Source organism: Atractosteus spatula, chromosome 11, assembly GCF_055471065.1.
Source record: "Atractosteus spatula isolate fAtrSpa1 chromosome 11, fAtrSpa1.hap1, whole genome shotgun sequence".
In the NCBI taxonomy this organism is placed as follows: domain Eukaryota; kingdom Metazoa; phylum Chordata; class Actinopteri; order Semionotiformes; family Lepisosteidae; genus Atractosteus; species Atractosteus spatula.
Window position 1 is genome coordinate 39,792,784 of NC_142716.1, and position 19,047 is coordinate 39,811,830.

A 19,047-nucleotide genomic window follows, 5' to 3' on the forward strand; every position below is an offset into this window, starting at 1 on the left:
TGCTTCAGGATGTTTAATGCAATCTAGGCTATTGTTGACTGATATTACATTTGCATCTGTTTCATGAACCTTAATCTAATTATTAAAAGTTAATCAAAGTACAGTACTTATGTAGCCACAATCATATACACTATATTTCATTGATGTGCACTTAAGAGACCAGCTTTAGAATCTTATTGTAAATAAGATTCCAATTTTCACAAAAATATTTTTGATGTTTTCTCCTGTTTCCCAGAGTATTTTATTGGATGATTAAAACTGAAGCATTTGATTCTGGTTAGGCTTCTTGATAATGATAATGAACTCAAGCTTTTTTTATTGTAAATATTTTGGCTTTACAAAAAAAAGAAGATAAAATAATAAAATAGTTGAAAATTTGTTTAAATGATATAAGTGGAAGTTAGATATACAGTATCATATGTCATGGGTTAAAGGCCACAAGGCTTATCCTCTAGTGCTTTGATAATACAGCAGCATTTTCTGGCCTTCAAAAACTATATATTGGTTTAGTAGAATCGAATTGATTCCAAAAAGCATTATTTTCTTTAATATCAAGACAGATTTGTTTTTCAATTCTCAATAGACTGAGGGGTTACATTTGATCTAATATTGAATCATCTGTAATTCTTCATTATAAATTATGTAAATATCACTCATACAGTCACATTTTCAAGTTCCAATCATCACAATGACTTTTCAAAAAAAACTATTTAGAATAATGCAGTAAAAAAGCAATCAGAAATGGTTTTCATAATTAAAAGATCAATGTATAAAATGGTTAAACAAAAATAAATGTAGACCAGGTGCACAGTTTTACTACAACTATGGTTATTCTAATTATACCCTATTATATAAGTTCAAAACTTTTTTAAGCATCCATTATTTTAGCTACTTCTTAATTCTGTAATTCTGTCTGATGTTGTGTTATGAAATGGTGGAGACCAACACGTACTCTGTATATCTCTGGATATATGCATCAGGAAAGTCCCATGTTGGAAAGTGATAAGAGAATTCATTGTGAAGTTAACATTCAGGTAAGACCATTAAAATATTTTTTTTTAAAAAGAAGCCACCGGAGTTTCACAAATATCACATAAAAGCTTTGTTAAATCATGCATGTGATTCACATAAATTGTGTTTGAGACACATGAATGCACTTTAATGCCATTGGCTTGGCTGGCTGCTGGGAATGATATGGATACACTTTTCAACCTAGAGGATTTTCTAGGTTGAAAGGACATCTTCAGTATCAGTATTGCTTCAGTTCACAGTGCTGTAGACGTATTATTCTCTATTTTTCTGTATTGAAAAAGGTAGCATTGAGCTCAAAGTAACATGCTTTCAGATTGCTTTGTGCAACACAATTGTATTAAATTGTAAAGATATTATAAGATATTTAAAGTAGCTTTGCCTGCTACAAGAGATGACGCATGCTTCACTTTATCAAGAGCTTTCGATGTAGCAGAAAAAAATTAATTCAAATGATATACAATACTGTATATACTGTATACTATGGATTCTTCTTTCTTGCTGAGGAATGCCTTTTCTTTTTCTATCAATGGGACAGACAACTGATGGAACTTTTTAGAATCTTGAATGAATTTTGTACTATATGTCAACTGGTACCATATAGAATGCATAATCATTGCCAGGATTTTATTTTTGAAATGCATTCTATAAATGATTATAAAAACAGGGTACAGTTCAGAAAACAGGATTTAACTGGTTATTTCGTCAATTTCTCATCCATCATCACACTGTACTTACAGTAGGTATGCAAGAGACTATAATCTGCTGGTGACTGTTTTAATGGTAGCCTGATGCCTTTAGGCAAGAACTTGCTCAAAACACTTCCCTTGCAGGTATTGATTATAAAGATGTTGCAGCTGGGTCTGTTAGCCCATGAAGAAGCTCACTGTTCCTTCTGCAATTGGAATGTAATTAATTCTCTGTTCTGAAGGATGATTGATATCTCTGAACGGGGTGGTAATGGTAGGGTGTCTTTACATTCTGTATCTGAATAGAATTGTATTAAAATGCTGGGAAACAAACTTGACGATTTGGCAGAAGATTATTGTTTGCAGTCACGAATGAAACAATTCTGTTTTGAACATATACAATTTCAGTATGTAGGATGTTTTTAAATAAGAGCTTTTACAACACATTGAAAAGTGCTAAAACAAATGTATGGTTTCTTTAATCCAGCACAACAGGAAACTTTAGTCATGAGACAAGTATAATAATAGAGTATTTTTCTCAGCCAATTGATTGGTAAACTCATGTTCAGTATACAGATTATTATTTTCATCATTAGGTGCTGGTGTTCTAGTTCATCAGGGGTGGATATTTCAAAATATCTTCTGTACTAAGTATGTGATGTGACTTGGGGATTATGGGAAACCATAATCAGGAGTTTTGGCAAAAACAGCCACTCCGTTAACCAGACTGCTTTTACTGGGCTACATGCATATGCTAGTTTGAGTAAGCTACTACAAGTTGAACCCTTGGTAGTGATAATAGTAGGAATTCCAAAGTGCCTTCGTAATGCACTCTTTGCTGCATTATTTGTAGAAGAAATTATTGTTTTGTTGGGAGTTTTGAATGTAATTATACAGTTGGCTTCCACTACCACTCTGTGACATATGGTGAAACATTTCAATTCAGATATCTGGTAATTTCTCTGTGTCAAGGTCACACCTTGGGGATAGTAAATCTTTTTGATGATATAAGTATATTATAGATTGAAGCCATCTGGATGGAAGGTGGGATCTGAAAGACATTAGAGTTGTTTGTTACTTGGCAGAATATCAAATTGTGTCTCTTAACTCAAAAAAGGATGAAGAAACTAGTCCAAAACCTTGTTCAAAATCTGAGTCTTGGGGAGCGTGATATTTGATTCTTTTTTATCTTAAATATAGAAAGGTTTTGAAGTTTTATGGGATCAGTGACATTTAAAAAATATATTGATCCATGTTGTGGTGCAACAGATTTGATATTCATTTTGAAATGCTATACCAATTAATCAGGAAACAAGAGTTAAACAGGCTGAATTTCAACACTTTATCCTTAAGGATTAAAAAACCCATCTAATATACAGTAACTGAATAATTTTTACAACCTTGTCTCAGCAGGCGTATTCTCCCTCTAGATTTTAGAGAAGAAGCGCTAGTAGAAATATTAGAAGACAAGCAAGGGAAAATAGTGAAAAGTTTTTATTACCCCTTAGATCCTTTGAAAAGATCATTCAATTTTAAAAGCTTTGTGTGTTATAAATGACAAAACACTGCAATATATAACCAACACAACTGTAACTGAAAAAAAAGACTTTTGAAAAGAACCTCACCATATAGCTATGCATTCCCCAGCCTTGTCATAAATCTTATCCAACAATAGCCCTGACCATTTCAGCAGTGCCCTTTTATGATACAGGATGTTATGTTTGTTCTACAAAATAAAGCAATTTCTTCCCTTTCTGTTATGGATGTTTCTTAAGTATTTTAATCCTACTACTTTAATTCAGATCAGATGTTTCACAGTAGCAATTTTACAAAGGCTGTCCTTTTAACTTGGTGGAGAATTCCACCTAAAATCATGGATATTTAACCACCATCTGCTTGTTTAAACACATCTGCCAAATGATGGACTATAACAAAAACACCTGAAAGAGTGGGATATAAAATCAGGTTTTCTAAAGAATTCTATTTCTATTTCAGGTTTTATAAAGAATTCAGATTGTGTGGCTATTTCATATCATTTAATTAATACAGTCTTGTTATAGATATGCCTGCTGTACTAATCTATTTTGTCATTGGACTGGATTCCTTGAATGAATGACTGACATGCTTGCATTTCAGAAATGTTGGTTCTGTTGAAACAAAAGACTGTGGGAGAGATAACCTGCAGGGATAAAATTTACTCTTGGGCTTAACCCCATTGTATTTTGGCACAGGAAATATGTGCAGTATACTATGTATTATAACAGATTAAAATATTTCTTACTTGTTTCACAGTAATTACCCTTTATAGAAAGCTGTGCTTGATTGGAATTGTTCTTGAAAAAACTGGTTTCAAGGCTCCCCCTTAGCCAGGAGTCAACTTCTGAAATACCAAAAAAATCTTTCTTATACAGATAGATCATCCCTCTTACTCCTTAATTAGGAAGTCAGTGAACATGCTGTTGAGTAAAAAAGTTTAATTAATTCCTCCTGGTTACTGACTCATTAAAAAGATTTTTTACAGTGCTTTTCAAAAGTAGCAAAATATATTAGGTCAAGTTTTATTTTCTTTTATTTTGGAAGCAGAAATGAGGACAAGCATAATAGTAAGCCAAACACGAAGTGCATATAAAAATATGATACTATACAAAATAACTGAACTGTTTTTTTTTTAATGACATACAGTAATTATGTGTTGCTTTGCTTTCACAGCAGGCTTTTGAGGACTTACAATCAGAGGAAGAGAAAGTCAACCTGCTAACCAAAGAAAAAGCTAAACTGCAGGTGCAAACAGAGGATGTGAGTAAAAGTTGGTGTTCTACAGTATGCTTCTGTCATGCAGTATTGACTTGACAGCTATTTTTAAGAATGCCATAATGGTTTAAAGTTAATTTGATGGCAAATGTAGACATCTGTAGAATGGAGATATTTAATTGCAATTTCTCAGTTATAATGTAATGCCAGTAATGAGATTTACTTAAAAACATGTCTGTCATTTTCTCCCGTATGCACTGCTACTCTTTGGAACCATGCTGGGTGGCATACTGACACAGTGGTTAGCATTGCTACCTCGCAGCGCTGGGACCCTTGGCTCAGCTCTGGACATGGGGTGCTTTATTTGTGTGGAGTCTGTATATTCTCCATGAGTGTGTGTTTGTGTCTGAGTGTGTCCTGCGATGGACCGGTGTCCCATCCGTGGTGTATCTTGCCTTGCTTGCCTGCTGCTTGCTGGGATAGGCTTCAGCTCTCTCATGACCATGTACTGTATAAAATGGTTAGAAAATGAATTGATCAATTTGTGAATAAGTTAAATGTGGCTGCTTATTGATTGAATACCTCAATAAAATTATGAAAAATAAAGCAGGAATAGAAGTCATCAGCAGTACTGTAGCTGCAATGTCTATATATTGCTTTAGAATGAGATGGATACCTTATTGGTCCTACAACTATAGCCCTTCAAAATACTTTAGATATGATCATTCACAAATTTCCCTAGTTTTTCATGGTTACCACAATAAAGATACATTTTTGTTGTCTTGGATTTCAAGCACTTTTTTGATTTGTAAGTGTAGTAATCTGTTCTGTTCTGTTCTATTACAAAATCATCCCTTTAATTTAACTTTCCATAAATTTTAAAAAATAACTTTGGTTTTCAAGAAAGCTTTGTCATAACTGTTTAGAACAAATAAAACAATGAGGTCAAATTCATTTGCTGGGCTTTGCGTGACACTGTGTCCTTCCAAAGTGCTGTAATGAGACAGTTTTGTGCTATTGCTTAGTTAGTTTGCATACTTCAGCTCCTATTTTATGCCTGTATAAAATTCATTGTTTTTTTAATAGTAATATTGTATTATACACACAAGCAGATTTTTCCTGTTTTATTTTTATTTGACCATTAAGGGAATTTGAGCAGAGAATTCTTATTACATAATTACACTTTTTGCTTCTAATGAAACAGAAAACATATTTGTATTTGTCTTAGATTCTACTGTTAATTTTATTAGAGATGAAATAAAGTTTTCCTCATGTGTTTAGATAAAATAATTCCAAGGCACTTGTTGTGCATCATGTTGAAAGGAAGTGAATAAATGAGAAAGCTGAGCAAGGTTCAATCAACAAATGACAGCAACATAAACTGAAAGGTCCACATACTGTAGTCCATTTTAGGTCACAATGAAAAACTACTTTACTGTTACAAAGCACAGAAAGGTCCATATTTTATCGTATTATTTAATTTAGTTGCTATTTCTTCTGTGGCACACAACCATATATATAGTTCAGGTGGGTAGCTGTGTCAGCATGTATAGGCTGCAAAGGAACAAGTAATAGGTTTATTTCATGCTGAAAAGAGAAGAAAGAAAACTCAACATTTCGTCTGTGGAGCCTTCTTCAGGTGTGAGTAGTTCACCTCACACCCGAAGCTACTCACACCAGAAGAAGGCACCACAGCCAAAACGTTGTGCTTTCTTTCTTCTCTTTTCACCATTTATATACAGTACAGTACATCTTCTTCTTTTGTCAGCTTGTCATAATCACACTGACAAATTAGACTGTTTCTGGGGGCATCCTGGGGCTTTTGAAAGCTGTGGAGTTTAATAAGATTAAAAAAAACATATGATTTAGTTGATGACATGAGCACAAGGGATAGAGGCTGCCTGCAGTAACTGTTTAGTGTGAATCATGCCTTTAATGTTATAGGACCAATAATTAAACCTAATTAGACCTGTATTAATTTTCATGGATTTGGTTATCTGCCTTGGCTATAGTTAACATTCTGCATATCTGGGCTTTATTCTACATTTCTGCTGTATTGCAACCCTGCAGAAACCAATTAGGACCTTGTTTCACTCAGAAGATGACACAAAAGCATTATTCACCACTCTTACAGCTTTTACAGACAGACCAAAATGGCCATTCTTCTGAAACCAGTTTGGTGCACCACTCCTGTGCAAAAGCCATAGATGATCTTCCAGTCTTCCATACTGATGTAATTATTAGGTATATTTTTTAGAATGAGAGTGGTCTGTGGTGTCACAGGCCAGAATGCGTATTTTTATCTTTATTATACAGTATGTGACCTGTTCTGATATATTCATTATGAATACTGCAATCTTAACAGGATCCTTCAAAAACTGGGACCAGTGACTTTCACAGACTGGGTGAACAGTTGCATTCTGCCTAGCAAGTTTGAGATCTAAATATTTGCTCTAGTTCTTTAACATTATTAACAGCATAACATACCTGGTTTGGGGTCCTTTTGAGATCCATTGTGCAAATCAGTGATTTGAGTTTCTTTGAAAACAGTCATAAAAATATTTGGATAATTTTTATTATTTTTCTTGTTGATCAATAAGATAGTAGTGTAGAAAGGATTTACTGCTAGTAGTGAAGAATGGATAAATAATATCCAGTGTACTGTTTATAATAGAGTAGTTCCTATAAATATAATAAAACGTGAAAGTCTGAATGTTCACCCTCTCATTTTTTCTGATTTGTGTTGAATTGCTCTCTGCAAAATGTAATCAATTTTGAAATGTATTTAGAGATGTCTAGTTGATATTTTACCATGTAGTGACATTAACAGTGATATCAATACAGCTTTTAATTTTCAGCATTTATTTTCTACCTTTCTGTATCCCTTACAAGGTGATTGGCAGTCACTGAGTCTAGATTAATTTATTTCATTGCCTGTGAGTTTAGAATGTTTTCGTTATTATGATTTCAATTTTATAATCAACCATAAGAAGGGATTAAAGGTGGTCAGAGACACTAAGAAACGCAGTGTGGCCATGGTACAAGAGTTCAATAATCATCTAACTTGCAACAAGGAACAGATGCAATTCTTTTTCCATGTTGTATATCAGGATTCAGGGCACAGCTTCCATTCAAAAAAGTAAACTGTCATTTCAAACCCTGTTGCAGACACCAGTAAGTAAATCTGTTACCTTGAAGTTTCATGCATGAAATTTTCTGGTAACTTGGATATTTTCGTCATATTGTACTGCATATTGAGGGGGTGAGAGCATGAGATTTGTGATTTTCAAAAATAACGGCCACTCTGATACAGTATATACAGTAGTATAATAAAGTAAGTTTTTTTTACAAATACATTTTCTTACAATAATAAATTGCACAAGGATGATTATATATACATTGTACCCATTAATGTTCAGTCATTAAATATGTTGACTACTGACAGTTATTGCATTCATTGCATTCCAGCACTGCTAAAAGATATAGCTCTCTGACAGATTTATACTCACTGAAATGTGCTTCCATATTTTTTTGTTATTTTGTCATATAATTTAAGCATTTATTCAACCAAAATGTTATTTTATTTGGGACATTTCACAGTGTTGATATTAAACCCACGTAAAACTAAGCTAACATCTAGATTTTTTAAAATATTTTTTTTTTAACATTATTGACCATGCATTACTGCAGTATTCTTTTACGGGTCTTAGCCCTGTTTCAAACTGTCGTCAGTTATAAGCTACAGTAGAAGCTTTCAAGGCTAGAACAGATATGCAATGACTTCTTTTCAATTACAGTATATAAAAAATAACTCAGCAAATATTGACTCTTCCAATTACATAAACAAAATTGAAATACATTTTGTATTGCACAAAGTTAGTCTAAATGGCAAAAATGGTTATGTGATCATGGTCAACCAACTCAAATTAAAATGCAATGGAAATGTTTTAGAATTGTTATGTTTCTGGTCATGGTCATGAAAATGTTTGTCAAAACTAACAATTTCAGATCTGAAAATTCACTGTTAAAATGTGTGAAGCAGAAAACCTGTTGACTCAATGCTTGATCACTAGTAAAAATCTTGGGTATTTAAAATTAAATTTGGGTATCTTGATTCATGGTCATAAACTGGTGAGAGTACCTTATATTATTTTGATACAAGGGAATTGTTATAGACATGAATTGTAGGAACTTCTGATTCAACAGATTCCTGTATAGGCAAATTGCAGAACTGACCACCTCTTTGAATAAGAGACATAAACAATCTTGTCCAATGAGTAAAGTGGAGAGGCTATGTCCTGTTAGAGGCAGATAAGAAATCACATCTAAATCCTCCCCTTAAGCTGGAGTATCTCCTTGAGCAAGAAAGGAGGCACAGAAGTGAACTGGAGAAAGCCAAAAGGAAACTGGAAGGAGACAGCAAGATGACTATTGAAAACCTGAATGAGATGGAGAAGCTTAAGACAGACCTGGAGGAGGTAATCAAGAAGTAAGTCATGAAAGATAATTAATGAGCCAATTTAGAATTTATTTTCTGTTTGATATTGACACCCTAAATTGGTTACTCTTAAATAATCTTCTTGATCTATATAGAAAATTAACAAATGTACTGTGTATTTGCAAACACATTGCTTTTTGCAGCCTTAGACTCATACTGCACTTGTCTTCTGTTCTCTTTTTATGTTATGTTTATGAGTTTCAAATTCCAGGCAGTGTTTTACAGTATAGGTAATGGAGCAATTGGTACAGTATATTGTCCCTCATGATTTTCTTTAAGCAGGAATACAGAAGCTAATGTATGCAAAATATACTGTACAGGAACTGGATTGTTTAAAAACCATAATCTGTAAAATCAAGCTTTAGTCCCTTAGGAATATTTTAATTCCCTATTCCCTTAGAAAAATAATATTTTTAGTTTTAAAATTAAATTCATTAAAACATTTTCATGATCATAGAATGGTTGGCACACAATACAGTGTGCTGAAGATTTATCATTAGTATAAAGTTGGTACAATATATTTAAATTGTATTTATATAGTAGTGTATTTGTAAGTTACTCTATACAGTACCTTTCTGAGTTTAACATTATTCATTAAAAATCTGCTTTTATAGTATGTTTAAAAAGTATTCTCATTAGAATTTTCACGACAAAATAATTTAACATTAAATTCTTGACTATAAAGTGATTATCAGAAATTTTATTTTCTTAATTCTCAAATTCTCAAAGGTTTCCAACACCTTTTGTACAGTATACTGTATCTCATGTCTATGCATTCAAGAAAAAAAGCTGAAAATAATAATACAGTACATATGGAGAATATTTCCAAAAGGTATGGAAATATAGATGTACTCTTTTCTAACATTTTCCACCCCAAATCCTAAAATTTAAACTTAATTTATTTGCTTAAGAAATCCTAATCTATCCCATCTTTTTCTTTATTGAATTTGGTGAATAGTGTGATCTCACCAGTGTGAATGCTCTGTGTCACCGCACTCCACTTTGAGCAGTATTGCGTGCTTTGTAAGGATACTTTCTGACACTTCTTCAAGTGTAGGGGTAACACAGTTGACTGTGTGTTTGGAGCTCATCTGTAAGTCTTCACGAGCGTGTACAGCAGGCCCCAGAAAGTGTTACTCTTTCAGTAGAATCTGGGCGAAGGTGCTTGCACTCAAAGTGTTCTGGATCTTGTCACATTAACAGATTTTTTTAAGGCTGTGAGGGATGTTCAGTTATTGGGCATTCTATGGTTCATAACTTCACAAGCAATGTTGAATAATATCTATTCATGTAAGAATATGTACAGATCATTTGAGTCAAAGAATGAGTTTTTTTTTGGGGTGGGGGGTGAGGCTGTGTGGAGGCAGGAGGCAGGCTTTAATAAAAGGAAACACTTCTGTTACAGATTAACCTTACACAGGGTGAGAGGGGAGGTTGCTTGCTCTCACAGTTTTCTTGTTCAGACAAATAAAAGAATATCTGTGGAGAGCTATCTTCACTTTGATCAGAGCAAGCCCTTAGGCAATCTGGAACATCATTGCCATGCAGATGTCAACTTCTTTTTAAATAGGAAAAAGCCAGGGAAGAGCTCAGATCTATTGGTATGCACTGGGGAGACAGAGAATCATTTATGTTTTTCTCACAATTACAACAAAGCAGAAACAGCTGTTTGATATGATAGTCTCTCACAGTGAACCAAGCAATAATTGAAAAAAAAGCTACATAGTTGGAGAAAGGTACTGTATAAGTAGTTAATTCAGTAACTTCCATTTGAAACCCTCTTTTCATGGGAATTTTCATATGACACATTTTAATTTTTCACAACTAAATACTTGACCATAATATACCCATATTTACAGGAACCCATGTTTGTCTGATGTCTTGGTTTAAAAAATCTTGTTGCCTTTAAGAAAACCAAGGTTTTAATGGTAAAACTGAATGATTGTAAAATGACTCCATCTGCACCACCAGAAACCATCCGTGTAGAGAATGGCATGGTTCATAAAGCAAGTATGCCTGAAAAAAAACAAACCTTTGTTCTTTTCCCTCTCGTGTTCCTGCAGGAAAGATTTGGAGATAAATGCCACAAACAACAAGCTGGAGGAGGAAGAGGCCTTAAATGTGAATCTACAGAAGATAAATAAGGAGCTGCAGGTGAGCCTGAAAGAATATTTCTGTGGACTGCAAGGAATAAACACTATATACTTCTTTCATCACAGGCTATAGTAATGCAGACTTGTGTACGTGTACTGTACATTACAGAATTTCTGCTAGTTAAAAATGACAGAAACCATCTACAATTTAGCTTTTGTTTTTTTAAATGTCATGCTTTATTTTTGCTTTAATGATGATGATCACTTGCACACTGTTCCATGGTACTAAAACATACAGAATATATAAGACAAAAATGGTCTAGTGTCTCCAGAGCCATATTTCAACACGAAATTATTGAACCCCACAAATAGTTTTACTTTGTTGGTTCCCCAGCTGGCATGCTGGCACAGTGCATACATAGGTTAGAATTGATGCCTTGCTCCACTGGGGTCCTGGATTCAATTCCAGACCTGGGGTGCTATCTGAGTTTGTGTGCTCTCCCCATGTTTTTGTGGGTGCTGCAGCTTCCTCTCACAGTCCAAAAATATACTGGTAGGTTAATTAGCTTCTGAGAAAATTAGGCCTTAAGTGTCTGTCTGTGTTTGTGTGTGTCTGCCCTGTCCTGTCCATGGTGTACCCTGCATTGCACCTTTGTTAGTTGTCGGGATTGGCACTGGCTCCCCGACTCTCCAGAACTGGAAGAAGCAGTTAGAAAATGGATAGATAAATGGTTCCCTAGTTTAACAGTCAATGTGACATAAGCTATAACTTTAGTTAAAAAATAAAAAGCTTTAGAGCTTTCTTTCATCGTTATTATACTGTAATTAGATCTCAGTCATACCACTACAATAAACCCTCACACCTGAAGAAGGCTCCACGGCTGAAACGTTGTGTTTTCTTTCTTCTCTTTTCAGCATGAAATAAACTTGTTCCTTTGCTGCCCACTACAATAAAATCAACTACATGTATTTATAGCTGCCAACATACTGTACATAAATCACTAGTAAGCCCTAACTTTTACTTAAGCAGTTTTTCATGGCAGGCAATCTCTCCAAAAATATTAAGGAGGAGGAGAAGAAAAAAGATAGAGGGAAAACACAATCTCTCTAAGAAGCATATAGTCTAAGCATCCTGAATGTTTTTGAAAGATTATTCCCATTGTTAATAAAGCAGTCATAATAATAGTGAAAATGAGAAGCAAGTATGTTGTCCAGATACACGCTTACTGTTTGAAATCAAGTACTGTATGTACAAACAGTACAATGTAAAATAAAAATGCAACTCATTTTCAACTGTTAAAAAAATTTAGGTAATATAAATAATAATAGTTTTTAATATATTTGATAAACCAACAGAAATCAGCATCATAATGTCTGAATAGACTTAGTGTCCAAAATGTATTTAAATACTGTATATTCTTTCCATTATTGCAGTGTTGAAAAAAGTTAAAACTTCAATTAAAATAGGTTCAGTCGGTCTGCAAAGTAAAAGTGACATGATACTGAATACTCATGTTAGCATGTAAACTCCCTTAAATGGACATACAACATGTTCATTTTAAAATCTAATTTTGCCTAATGTTTATCTTGCCATAAACCCTAGCTTGCGTAAGGCAAGTAACAATGTTTATTTGCTGATATGGGGAATTTCAGAACTCAAATACCATATCAAATACTGTACCATATCAGAACCAGTCATATGAGTTGGGATGTTTTCAGGACAATAAAAGGTCATTTAGAAATGTACAGCACTGGATCTCTTAGTAAGTCCAAATCAGTATCTGTTTTCAAATGTTAAAACTACTTCAGTCTTTTATGGATCTTATTTGATGAATATATTCATTATATATTTAAGAGGTGGAGTAGCCTGATTTCGAGTGCAAGTATTTAAAATTATATGTGCTGTATTGGTATGTCTGCAGTACAGTATTTAATGATTGCATTTCTCTCTAATTGACAGTTTTCTGCTTAAGTGTTAAGAACAAACAAGGGCATTTTTCAGCTGAATTGCAATTCCCCTTTTTTCCTCATCTTAAAAGTTGCAACATCTTAAAAAATAACGGTGGAAATAAATTTCATGGCCTATTTAACTCTAAGCTTTCTGACTGATTTTGTGGAAAAGCTCTAGCCAGTACATTCTTAGACTATTGAAAATTCTTCCTTAATGGATTCCAAGTCTGCAATAAACATTTATCTTACAGAACATTAGTAGTTGTCTGGTGTTACACAAACTCCAGTAAAGATATTTTATTAAATATTACTTTTTTAGCACTTATTCATAAAGAAAACATGACGTACTTTTACTGTATATTCTTATTTGTTTCTATTTTTAGTTATATCACTGGTATTTTTTGTTAATTTTGAGAAAAAATGTAAAGGTAGGAATAATTCCTACTTACACAATATACTGTATATCTTGTTAAATCAAAAAGTATAGTATTTTAGAAAAAGATAGACCTTTTAATTAGTGCATTGAGCATTTGTGAAATAAGCATTATCACAAGTGGTGAAATTAGAAACATGTGACAATAGGATTTTCTGAAGAAATTAAACAATTGAAGTGCTTTCACTTAAACAAAGGTAAAAAACCATCAAGCACAATGTTGTCATGATCTAAGGATGATGATGTTATTGTTATTATTGTTTTCATCTATTAAAACTGGATAAAATCACTTGAATCATCAGAATGTTTGTCACATTAAGTTCCTTATTGACTATTCTAAAAAAACATTGTGAAAGAATTAAAAAAGTCTTTTAAAAAGTCTTTGTCCCTGTGGTTTATCTTTGTTTACCATTTCAGAGTAAGGAGAAGATAGCTTAGTAAAGATCAGGTACTGGGCAGTCTGGCACATGCCATCTTAGTTTATATGCTTCATTTTGGAGTTCTTTAGGGAAATAAAGCCTTTCTTTGTTTTAGTTTGTTGACCATGATTGCAGGACTGAAAGCTGATATGTGTATTGGTTAAGTGTACAAGTATTCCCGCTTAGCAAAAGCATTCTTCATGCCTCACAATGAAGCCGTTCTTTGGATCCATTTTGAACTTGGCTGTAATCCTCCCACTGATAAAAATGCAGGTGGGCAGTACATAACAAGAGCTGGGTTGATCTTGTTTTTGTCAGGGACAAAACAATCCAAGCTCATTTGCATTGCTTGGGTTTTAAATTACACGTGAAACTTCCACCATGTATAGTGTGATTTTGAAAATATTCTGTAGCATTTACAGAACTGATTTTCTGTAGATACAAAAAATACAGTAGTACAAAATAATAAAACAGCAAAAAACGAGGAGTAGCTCCAATGCACTCTCTTTTGGCAACGAATTACAAAGACAAAGAAACTACACTTACTGGCCAAAGCATACTGTAAGTAACCCCCAGTGAAATCCATAGTGTCAGTGGCAATTCATGTGTGATTGCCTGTGGAGCATGAAACTGAAGCATGAAATAGCCTTCCATCACCTTGTCTGGCCAAAATCTAATTGAATATACCTTTATCTTCATCAAGCCTTTATTGCTCAAACAGTTCATGATTCTTGCATAGGCTCTACATATTTGGTGAAAGTTCCTAATATTATGACCTGTGAGACAAAAAAAGCATGTACATGATATAAACAAGTTGCTTCAAAGATCAAGAACTCTTCTCATTTGAAGGAGATTGTGTACAGACATTTCCTTTTAAACCAAACTTTTCTTTTCACTACCTTAAATATTACAGAGGGCATTGAACTTTCCCTGCAGAGAAGTAGCAGTTGTACACAAGACTTCACAAAACTCTGTACAAAAACAGTAGCTGGGGGGAGTCACATGGTATCAGCATCCTTCTGCCAGGTCTTCATGCCAGATGGAAGTCCTGATCTGATCTGCATAAACTTAAGGACTGCTTCAGAAATAACAGTGCAACTCAACCCAGAAGACACATATGGAAACTATGTGGAAGTTTATTTTAATCTGAGAACAGGAGACACTTTATTACACAAAGGGTTGTGGGAGTCTGGAACACGTTACCCAACAATATTGACAAAACTGATATTCTGGCTTCTTTTAAGAAGCATCAGAATGAGATCCTCGGATCAATTAGCTACTTGCAACCACATGAGGGAGATTCAGTGTGTGGAATGACTCCTTTCTTTTGTAACCTTCTTTAGATTCTTATGAGACTGTACTATATGCACTTAAAACTTCTGTAGGTTATATGTTTTTGTATTAATCTGTTTATTGCCCTTTAATGGAGTGTTCATCCATGAAAAGGTGTATTTATTACTTTATTTTATTTAATGCAACCAATTCAGTTATTGTTTGTATAATCTGATATACTGTAACAGTCAAGTATTCTAATAGCCATTAGTGCCAAAGTGCACAAAGTCAGTGTCTCTGGTTTTGTCCTGATGTTCAGAAATCATATTGATGTTTTACATCAATAAATGATACAGAGCATTTATTGATAGTACTGAGCTTTAACTTGTCTGATTATAATCCCCTTTCGGTAAAGTAAAAGATGATTGCATTGGTAGTGACTGGGCATATTGATGTTAGCATGACATATGCAGGGATAGAATGGTCTACCAGCTCACATTTATACTGTACTCTTGCAGTTTCTTTCTCTGAATCATAAAAACAGCTATGGTTCTATTCTGAAACCTGCTTGTTTTTTGCCGTATTCTAACTGGAGTCCTAAATGAAAGGACTTCATTTATACTGTTTACTTTATCTGCTGGATAAACAAATTGCTGGTTAAACACCACTGCTGCTTTACTAGTGAGATTGAAACAGGGCTGGAGAGTATGAGGGGGTGGGGATGGTCTCTGTGATTTGCAAGCCCCTTCAAAGCAGAACAGAATGGCGTTGGCCTATCTGTATACTGGTAGATCCAATTTCATTGGGGTGACTGTTCCAAGAGCTGTCAGAGCTCTCCTGCACAGTAATGGCTGTGCTTTCGGCAGAAGTCTTACAGTGGCATGTGAGTAATTTTAAAACTAGTTTTCAATTAACTGCATGTTTAAAGCTTAGCACCTGTCTTATTCAATAGATAGCAATATTGTTGTTCATTTTGCAGCGCCTATGGTTTTGTTCTGTTTCCTCAGATCTTAGATCAGAAATAAATCTGCCTACCTGAATGAAGAGGTTCTTTGTTTGCTATAGTTTCTGCTACACTATACTTCCATATTCTTTACCTTTTAGTTTTTTCATGGTTCAAATAGAGATCATCCTCAAAGATTCTAATGTTTTTTTAGTGATTTTTGTAGAATCGTCTCTAAAGTGTTAAAACACCTATTTATTGCACTACAATATTTTTTTTACACTTTCAGCTTTGAAACTTTATTTTTTCAAAAGATTTCCAAACATCTCCAGGCATGTGCAGTTAGAAATGTCGATGTCACCATTTATTTAGTGTTACTTGATAGCCTCAAGCCATGAACTTTGTCCTTCTCATTTACATGCAATAAAAAGTTTATTTCGCTTTTGATGATGAACTGTAACACACATTTTAGAACTCAGAGGCTTAAATATACTTAAAATCATTACTCTCTAGAATTCTTTTATTTTTTTTCTTTGATTATTATGTTTTCATGTAGATTTACCGATTCCTCATTTAGACTAAGACATGTATTTCCCATTACCAGCACATAGGATATTGTTGAATGGAACATTTAGCCATAGTCAGCTTTATCATGGAGTGTCATTTTCTGTTTACACTTTACATTTTAAATGCAAGCACAGTGTGAGTTCAAGTAAGAGTGCATATTTTGTTTTTTGCATTTCTTCTATAGGAGACCCTATATTTGCCCAGTGTACAGCTAATTCTTCATCCAGCTCCCAAGCCTACTGTGTAATTACCGAGGAACCTTTCTGGAACAAATTTTGATCACATTGACTACATCAAATGTATATGCACAGAATACCTACCAATTCCAAATACATATTCAGTGTAGATATATTGAAGTATGTTACATATTCAGATATACAATATATTCCTTAAATAACAGAAATCATTTTAACAAACTATAACCAAATAAAAATAATATCAGCAAACAGCAAATTCTGTTTTGGGAATAGTTATTAGCTAACCTAGTAAAAAAGATTACTTTGAATTTATATCTGCTGTCAGATATAACTGTTGTAAGGGGCAAAGACGTATTTGTAGCCATTTTAATTATAGAGGTCCTAATTAAAAATATGGAACATATTATTTGTTATATGAAATTCATAAGAAGATTACAGGTGCTCTGTTTGTCTCTCTGTAAAAAGACGTTCATGCTATAGTTATTATGTATTGTCCAAGGAAGCCACTGATTGTGTTTTGAAGGTGTTGCTAAAAGGGGGATTCTTCTCTGTATAATTCTTTGTTGATATTTTTTTATCTTATGTCAAAGCACAGAATTAAACCACACAAATAGATAAAGAAGATTTGTCAACCCACTCCTTGAAGTTAACTTTTTTGTGATTGCCTCAAATTTTAAGTCAGGAAGAAAAAAACAGCTTCAGGCTAAAATGTTAATGATGGCATACAGATCAATTCTTTTTCCAAATTGCTGTCTTTTTGAATAAAACGTGAACAAACCCACAAATGGGGAAAAAGAGTAAATGCAAGTGCCAGTTTATAGCTCATTGAAATGTTCAGTCAACTGATTTTTTTTCCTACGGTAGATGGAAATATAAATGTCATGCATTTATCTTTAAATTTCTCAAAACTTGGCCTTGTTATTTGCCATTGGTGGGTAAAGCACATATTCTTCAGGTATGCACATGTTGGGAAAATGGTCTGTGAAATTGTTTTCATATACTGTAATTCTGTAAAAAATTACATTAAAGGGTCTTGTGAAAATAATTGTGCACTGTCCAGGGCCTGAAAATTGCTAAGTCTCTAAAGTATGAGCTACAATTATTTTCTTTCTCTTTAGGTGCGCATAGAGGACTTAGAAGAAGAGCTAGACGCTGAAAAGGCCATAAGAGCAAAGGTATGTGATTGAATTGACAACATAATCCAGCTTAAACAATTCCTGAAAAACATGTTCGCCTCAATTTAAACAAATACCTTTTATTGTGGGCTCTGAAACTCAAGATCACATAAAGTAAAAAATGAAAGAAACCAGCGCTTTTTAAAAACATTCTTCTTTTTCAGAATGAAGGGAGACAGAGCAAAAAAAGCAGACGTAGTGCAGCAATCAAGGCTGTGTCAGTGCAGTGAAAAATAAAAAGCCATTTTTAGAGAGAGCTGGCTTCTTTCATTTTTTGACAGTGTAATCATGCTTAATTGAAAAAGTCTGATTTTTTCTCTTTTCTGTTTCTGGGCTACAAAATAAAAAAAACAGTTTCTGTTACTATAGTTGTTAATTTTAATGACAGATTCTGTATGAAAAATGTATGTTTTTTAACTCTAGTTAACTTTAGTTTTCAACTAGATTCTCTCCTATTTCTTAAGAATTATTTTTTATTTCTTTGCCTTTCTAGTATCTGCAGTACTTTCGATGAAAAATGAAATAACAGTGATACTTAATATTTTAAGGAATTAAGGAATATTTTGTTAAATTAATTCATACAAAGTGTGTTGTTACTTTCCTGATGTATTCAGTATAATATACTGTATATAAACTTATGCTTAGTTGATAATTATATTTTCTCTTTTTTTAAACTCATTTATCTAATGATGCGCAAATTAATTAATATAAGGTCTCAAAAATTGCCATGCCCCCATACAGTTGTAGAAATGCCATCCATCCATTGTCTAACCACCTCTTCTAATTCAGTGTCACGGGGGAGCAGGGCTCAATGGGTGCAAGGCAGTGTTCCCTGGACAAAACGCCAGTCCATTGCATAGCAGATACACAGACAGACACCTACACATTAACACTTCTGGGCCGATTTTCCCAGAAGCCAATTAACCTACCAGTATGTTTTTGGACTGTGAGAGGAAGCTGGAACACCTGGGGGAAACCCACAAGAACATGGAGAGAACATACAAACTCCACCTACAGTACATGTACTTTAG

At 33.8% G+C, this 19,047-nt stretch overlaps 1 protein-coding gene across 6 annotated transcripts in view; it reads left to right on the plus strand.

Annotated features, from left to right (window-relative positions):
* LOC148824040 (putative uncharacterized protein MYH16) overlaps positions 1-19,047 on the plus strand; it is an 86,626-nt gene that overhangs the window by 34,265 nt on the left and 33,314 nt on the right. For 3 of the 6 annotated variants that reach the window (XM_088927129.1, XM_088927130.1, XM_088927132.1), the window contains 4 exons: positions 4,428-4,514; positions 8,813-8,958; positions 11,031-11,121; positions 17,960-18,016. In XM_088927129.1, coding sequence (XP_088783255.1) covers positions 4,428-4,514; positions 8,813-8,958; positions 11,031-11,121; positions 17,960-18,016 — 381 coding nt within the window. Of the gene's footprint in view, positions 1-985; positions 1,035-4,427; positions 4,515-8,812; positions 8,959-11,030; positions 11,122-17,959; positions 18,017-19,047 lie in introns of those variants that run through there. The other 3 variants (XM_088927133.1, XM_088927134.1, XM_088927131.1) reach the window with 3 other exon arrangements.